Below are 8340 nucleotides of genomic sequence, written 5' to 3' on the forward strand. Positions count from 1 at the left end.
ATTCGACCACAATTCCTTTCCGATGTTATTGTTTCCTTTTGAGACTCTTGGATGTCTTGCTAACTCCTTTAGTAGTATTTTAATGCCCTTTGAATACTGGAAACAATATTCTACTAAGTTTTCTAACCAGTCCATTTCTGTGACAATGTTGAAATCAAAAGGATCACTGTAAGTCATCTAGTAATCATTCGAGATTTATAATGAAAATACTTTTTTCATAAATATCTCTAAGTATTGATGCGACAAAATAATATTTAACACGGCAGCTCTTGGTCGTAACTTATAATATTCACGAAAATCTATATCGAATATTTTGAAAAACAAATTCATTTCCTACCGCTTTATTAGCTCCGCATATATTTATGAAGATACTCATATATAGTAGTATCGCTTTTTCCTTGAATATAATCGACGAACAATATTTTGAGTAAAAATAAACAGTTCACCCTCTTTGTGGAGTGTGTACACTAAACCATGTACAAAGATTAAATGTAAAAATTATAAAATGACGCTTTTCTTTAATAAATAATTAAACAAATAATCAAAGAGACGACTTGGTAACTCGATTGGTTAAGGCAACAGGATGGTCGTCCTCCTGCTGCGATAGTAGCGGTTTTGAATCCCGCACAGCATGGATGTACTTTGGAAGAAATCTCAGTGGCACTAGTGACCAGGTTGTCATTAGCCAATCGGTTGGCGCTGAAAGCCGTGGTTGGGAGAAACGAAATATAATGGGAATACATAAATAAATATACATATAAAAACAGATATAGCACAATAGAAGCGAAAATAAAATTAGACTTGAGACTGAAAGCAGACAATACTATGGATTATCATTAAATACTGTCTTCAAGAATATTCTACTTTCTTCAATATTTTTAAGTCTGAGACAAACCTTTTTATATATATTCTGCTGATACTTAACTTGATGGTATACTCTATATTGTCCACATCATATATAACAAAGGAAAGACTCGGCATTAAGAAGGTGCTCATCATACATGATAATTTTGTGATCATAGGGTGCTTATATTTCTATAAAAATTAATCGTGCTAAACTATATCCTTCCCTGTTAAATTATTCTTAACTCAGCGAACTAGCGATGAAATTTTAGGATATTGGTTTTTGCTCCAAAATAAATAAGGCCCCTCCACCATGGTTCCAATTCTAATCTCTATCCAGTACCCATACATCTATAAATCTGGTCTACTATAGATAACCATACAACTTTTATAGAAATGGTAGTTATTCTTTCATATTTGCATGAATTTTGTTTCGTTATTAGCGTTTATAACACCAATTTGACATACGGTTTTTTTAAACTGAAAACTTGAAACCAATAAACTGTTGAAAAATAAAACCATATACCCAATAGCGCCACCTATTATCGAATAAAATATTAATATAGAGACTACTGTAGCATATTTAATATATAGTCGTTTTATTGTACTAATATTTCAAAAGTATGTTTTTTTATAATTTTTAAAGTCTCCCTTTTACCACTGAGGGTTTACCTAGAATTTAACGTGGGCCCCGAACCACGGTCTTCGGCATTCGGCACCAACTGGTGAGTGACCAACCTAGAAATCATCCTAGAAGACATCAGGTATTATCCAGCTTGGTTATTGCCGTGACTGGTATCATTTTCCTTGTCATATTTTGCACTCTTGTCACGACCATGAGACCCAGCAGGATTCGAACCCGCGACCATCGCAACAGTAGGTGGACCGTCCTGTCGTCTTTATCACAGCGCCAACCAAACCGGCTCAAAAATATGTTTGAGCAAATTATGTTATTTGTTAGTTCCATATAATGAGAATATTTTAATACTTTGGATATACTTCAAATACTCTCGCCGGTTTGGTTGACGCAATGATAAACGCGACAGGACGGTCACCCTATTGTTGCGATAGTCGCGCGTTCGAATCTTACTAGGGCATATTAATATAAATTTATGTTTGTTTGTATGTATGATTGTCCAAAAGGCAAAGAAGGTAAAATCCGATAAGGAAAATGATCCCAGTCACGCGAGTAACCAAGCTCGATAAGGCCGGATATCTTCTGTTATGATATTCAAGTTGGTCACGCGCCAGTCGATAGGCTTAATGCCGAGGACCGTGGTTTGGGGCTCACATTAAAAGGTACGTTTTGTGCAGATCAACACTAGTTTTTAAAAAGTAGGCTTTAAAATATAACAAAAAATACTTTAGATAATTAAGTGAATGCAATAAAACCTTAACGTGTTTTGTTTATACATATTTGTTTTTTATGCCATTCTTTCTGATAACAAATTGACAACACTGGACGATACCCACAGTGTCGGCGCTATCTACGCGTAAACAATACCGGCTTGAATTTAAAAAAAATAGAAATTCAAACTGTACAGAAACATTCGAATTTTGTAGTTTTAAAAGTTACCTCTAAGTATTTAGGTGAAAAATAGAAAAGTGTAGTGGAGAAATAGCTCTTATAATACAAAGGAACGGTAAGTAATTTCGAATGAATTTGTTTTATTATTATTTTATATTTAATTAATTAATAATATTATTTAAGTGACATATTTATTTATATTAGTGTGACAAAAATAGTTATGTCTTTGAAATAAAACGTATTTTTAATACAGCATATTTAGTTCAGTACAATCTAAATTATACATTAATTTATTTGTACTTTTCATTCAAAAGTAAGAGTATCAGTATGTATTTCTGAAATTAAACTTAGACTAGCTTAAGGAGGTATTTCAAGAAAAATCATGTATAGAGCCCAAATAGGTATTATTTATTATTACCAAATTTTAAGTAAATTGACTCAGAATAATATAGAGTTAGCATATTAATTTTCTCGAGAAGTAGTTTCGAGTAAAAACTCTTTTACTTAATGTTAACTCAATTAAATTTCGAAAAATCCTCTAACCGCATATTTTTAAATAGTTTCTACTCTTAAACGAGATTTGAAAAATATTTCTACAATAAAATAGTTCCTAAGCTAAAGTACTATTAACAGTTAAGCACTTTATCCATTTTTCTGTGATTTGGTTTGTTAGTATTTTCTGATTTCCTTTTTCCTTTTCTGATTTTCTGATTTGCTTCGATGTTGGTGTTATTTACCAGCCTTGTTCTATGTTTCACTTATCACGAGGTCATCGCGCAAGCTCTTCCTTTCTTACTTTGCGATAAGTATTGGTAATTAATCCATGAAATTTATTTTGCCAGTGTTGGAATACCAGTCTGTGTCCTATAGGTTTAAATATGCTTCAGTATTAGCTGTGAGGTGAATCTCTTTAATATTAGGTGCAAAAGCAAATGGGCTATTTATTTTCATAAATGTATTTCATCTGATTTTATGGCCTTATTATTTTCCACCATCAGAACAAGCAGCACTTAATTATTATATTTTGTTACATTACCTTTGCGCAGTTTGTTGCTCATAATTGATCGCTATTTGCAGATAATATCTAAAGGTCTAAATTTTCCTTATATTTGGTTATGTTTATTCTTTTGTTAATAAATAGTAAGTCGTATTAAAAAAGGGCTCGTGGTACCGTTAAATAAAATTTAGATAATTCAATATAATTGCAGAATCACAATTAAATATATATAATAATTGTAATTACCTCTAGTTCTTTTTGAAGATTCTAATGTGAGGTTAGCAACTGATGATTCCAATATTTGATTCAATGAATAAAATAAATATAATCTCTAAAAGTAAATATATCTATAAAATATAAATTTTCTGTTTAGCCGAAGGAATACAGCGCACCTTATTATTTGTAATATTCTATCTGGAAAATCATAATGTAGGTAAAATTAAAAGGTTTTAAATCAGGCTTAGTACAAAGACATAATGACAGTATAATAAAGTAATTTTCTGTTGTATAAGAATTGCTTTGACGTATATTCATATAGGATCATATGGAATTGAAGTTAGAGTCATCCCACGAAAGTATAGAAAGTAAATTATCTAAAGAGTCCTTATGTTTTCCCATCTTCTTTACAATTTCCTAAAGGCTAATGAGATGAAAAAAATTAAATTATGTTGAGCGCTTTAAAGGGATTCTCAATCGTACTAGTTGAAGGCTGTATATTCCTGCGTCCATGAGCTCTAATAAATCAGAAATAAATTCCAATCTATTTTGATTAAGTAACCTTAAGCCATTATATTTATTCGGATAATTACACTCCTTTTTCTTTAATGAAATGAGCCCCTCAAGGTAGTTATTAAATTAATGCGACTTTAAAAAATCTGTTCTTACTTGGGCAATAAATTTTACACCAAAATTCATTATGTACTGAATCGGTTAATTCTTTCCTAATATATTTGTATTCAGGAGTTATTATTTTAGTGGAGTTGTAACTATTGATACAAGAAGAAAAGTACATAACCATTTACATAGCTTCTTTCGGAATTTATAGAATTAAACACATAAACATTTGATATTTATATATATGAATAAACTTACCCCAACTTACAACAAAACATGCTGTAACAATCATACATATCATTGGTAGTTAATCCAATCCGTTTGGGACCTTTAATTTTATCAACCATTTTTAACGACATACAAACACTTCTTCTGACGAAAATGATTATGGATTTCTTTACTATGTGTATATCCGAGTATACAATATTTCCTAGATCGAGAATTCACTTTAACGACTACTTTAATGAACTAATAACTTAATATCTAAACGCACTATTCCTTCCTTAAAAATAAATAATTAATGTACAATAGAAACGATCAGTTCCCGTCGCGGCTCTTAGCATAGTGGTTAAATCAAGTAATAAGTTAAAAGTAGCGACACCTAGATCTTGGACGTCGCGAAATATTTTTCCAAAATTTTCTGCAAAGTTAAATTTCTGTTTCTTTGTGAAAATAACGTCATAATAAGACATTTTCATACAATTATACACTAAAATAGGAAAAAGCAAGTGTAACCTGCCACAAAGAGAACACAAAATTTAAAATCAAAAGAAAGAAAATAAATCTCTAATACACGTATTTTTACCTTCTGCTCTCCTGAGTCGGACTCTTAAAGATGGTTATGGGTGTGCCCGTTTAAGTTCCCATTCTATACTTCTAGCTTTTGTGTATTATTATGTATATTTCAGAACTCATATATTGTCATTGTCATCTTTGTGTTGTCATCTCATCTAATGTCATCGCAGAGTTATTAACTAAATTGGGGGAAATGGAAACTATTTTTACAAAATCGGGGATTGAAGTATGTTATCCATGTATAGTACATCTTCTCAGGAATGGCGAGAACTTCGAGTGCGAATACAAATCAGATAGTACCGGACAGGATCTCATGGATAGCGCATGTCGCATTCAAAAAATCAAAAACAAATCATTTTGGGGCCTAAAATTTATGGACACAAGTGGAATGGAGGACAAGCGATTCTGGCTTGATTTAAACAACTTGATTAGAAGCCAAGTGAAAAACGTGCAGCAACCCAGATTCTACTTTAGAACGAAGATATATCCGCCAGATCCTTATAAAATTCAAGATACAGTCATCAGAAGGTTATTATTCCAACAACTGAGGCTCGATCTTTTAAGTGGACGACTTTTTTGCACTGTTGACGAAGCAGCCATGTTATCGGCGTTAATTCTTCAACGTATTCATGGTAACTTCGATTGTAAAAAATCCTGGACATACCTTTGTTACTGGAATGACAAGATATTAAGGCAGGAACGATGTCCGGCTCGATTTTTCTCCGCTACCAAGCTAAGAACGTTCGAAATTTACGAGAAACTCTTGACTAATCTTCAGGTTCATGAAACTGAGGATATGTTCTTGCGATTGGCCAGTAAACTGGATTCTTACGGAGTAGAACCTTTCATTGTAAGGAATATCGAAAGGCAAGATGTTATCATGTGGATGAATTATACAGGTCTAACACTCTGTGGTAGAAATAGAAGAAAATGTCTTTTTAGCTGGAACGATATTTTTAAAATCACCCACGAGTCCACCAATTTGTTCGTTCACTTAAATAATAAGAGCGTTATTGTAATAGAATGCCTTAGTAACTCTGAGTGTGATTATATATGGAGTCTTGCTGTTGATCACTTGATTTATTTCACATCTACGGTGGTGGTCAACGCCTGCGTTGGAATAGAAACGTGCGTTAGTGAAAACCAAGAAGTGTATTGCGATTTCAATAAGACCTTTGACCCGTATGCTATCGAATTTAACAATATTAACTGTAGAAAACGTCTCCAAAGAGAAGAAAGCATCATCTTCAATCTGGGTGTTACAAGAAGTATTTTAAACATTCTAACTATGGTTAGATGGAAATCGCACCTGCCACTAATATATGTCATATTAATTTTATATCTTATGGGGTCCTATAGCACGGTATTTTCAGATCTACCATATATTTGTTCAATTTTTGAGAATACAAAAAAGTTCTTATCGAAATTCGTGTTTAATAAAATGTTCTTATTTTAATTGTTTAATTTCAACCATTAATTTTGTTTATTTATTCAATATTTTACTATTTATAAGCAATATAATTTAATTGTGCCTAATTTAGTACTTGAGTGGTAGTACTGCACGGTTAATCTCTTCCTTTTCGAATATCTTTAGGAATACATGTTTATTTTTACTTTTTTTGCAACAATTTTGTATTTTAGATTAGAATCTTAAGTGATCCCTTAAGACTTACTTAGGCGGAATTTTAAGATTAAGACTTTTAAATTGTATAATTTTGTTAAGTATTATATACTACATTAAGCAATGTTGCTTCAGTAACTACTGAGAGAATTTGGCGAAATTATTAGAAAATTTCTATTTCTATGTTAAGTTAAAAGATATTTTGGTAGAATTTTTATAATTTTTAATATAATTTACTTTAGGGACTACACAATTTCTTAATCGTTTTTCTAATTTCTTAGTCTATTTAAGGAGCATGATTTTAGATAGTTAAACACCAATTCAACTGAAGCAGATTTAAATTTCAGTTCAACGAAATTTGGAAAAATACCATTGAATGCCAAATTCGGTAAATTCGATTGATGTTATAACTGTAAACTTCTGGTTTGGTTTACTAAAACCTTTTTTCTTTTTAAATAACGTTTTATTTTTATTTTTCATTTACAATGAGATATAACTCGACATGTACAATTCAACTTGGAATCTTGATACTTGTTATATGTTTCTTACTTGTGATTCATCAGTTAATAAAACTTCTTGATCTAACTAAACATAATATTTATTTCGTAGAAATTTATTCAAAGTTCTGCTCAAAAATGATATACAATTCTTAGTATCCTTCTATATCTTATTTCGAGAATAATTTTGGAGTTTATGTTTTTTTTATATGTTTGTAGAGACATTTTTTGGAATCCATTGTTATGTATATTCGTTATGGAAAGCATATCAAACATTTTCCAATGTTTATATCTTTAATTTTTTCAAGTTTCTGCACTTTTAATACAACCTCTTCATTTAATTTTTTTTTTTAATTAGAATACTTATAGCGTATCGTACATATTAGTAAATCTCCTCAGATATGAAAAATCCGGTGACGTATAACTTCAAACATCTCCAAATTTAGATGAGAGAATTGTCAAGAAGTTTTCTCATTAATTGACGGTTAGTTAATATTCCATCACCATTGCAACGCTGTAATAGTAGTTGATGTGTCGGTATATAATTTTCATAAGCAATCTAATAATAATTCGATATCTTTCTTGAGCACTGGTATAGGTTTTGAATCCTAGAATATATAATTGTTTAGTAAACAAAATAATATCAATATATTACCATTATTACCAAAGTTATATTGAAGTTTTTATAAACAGTTTCAGTTCTGATATGATATTTAGCACTTTTGTCCCTTGTAAATATGCTCCAGAATCCCCTGTTAGTGATTTCGAATTTCCGACGAAGTGTCAGACATCGAAACCCGATCCGGGAGCTAGAGGGGAGTATGATGTTACATCCCCGACATGACAAAGTACCCGTTTTACATAATTCAATCAATTTGGCCTTAATGCCTCTTCGTTGCCTTACCATCAACTGAAATTAAGAAAACAATAATTCTACGACTGAGAATTATAACTTGACTGTAGCGTCTCAAAAGTTGGTTAGTTATGAAAATGCAACATTAAAAAATAACACTTCCTTCTTAATTATTTTTGAATTTTGTTGAATTTTTAGATTTTAATTCTTTTTTTAAATATATTTTAAAGTCTCCTTTTACCAACTATGAATTTATCTGGACTGGGCCTAAAGTTTATCGTGGGCTCCAAACCACTGTTTTCAGCATTAAGCTTAGCGAGTGGCGAGTGACCAAATTTAGAAATCATCCCAGAAGACATCCGGTCTTACCCG

At 31.3% G+C, this 8340-nt stretch overlaps 1 protein-coding gene across 1 annotated transcript; it reads left to right on the forward strand.

Annotated features, from left to right (window-relative positions):
- Window positions 1-5190: 5190 nt before the first annotated feature.
- On the forward strand, window positions 5191-7959 carry LOC143193692 (FERM domain-containing protein 5-like). Its single transcript, XM_076400007.1, has 2 exons — window positions 5191-6179; window positions 7833-7959. Exons 1-2 carry the CDS (start codon window positions 5191-5193, stop codon window positions 7957-7959), a joined length of 1116 nt encoding a protein of 371 aa, XP_076256122.1.
- The last annotated feature ends 381 nt before the right edge of the window (window positions 7960-8340 follow it).

This window comes from Rhynchophorus ferrugineus, unplaced genomic scaffold (genome assembly GCF_030347505.1).
Source record: "Rhynchophorus ferrugineus isolate W39M unplaced genomic scaffold, kcgeb_rfMv2 rfM3, whole genome shotgun sequence".
Taxonomy (NCBI): Eukaryota; Metazoa; Arthropoda; class Insecta; order Coleoptera; family Curculionidae; genus Rhynchophorus; species Rhynchophorus ferrugineus.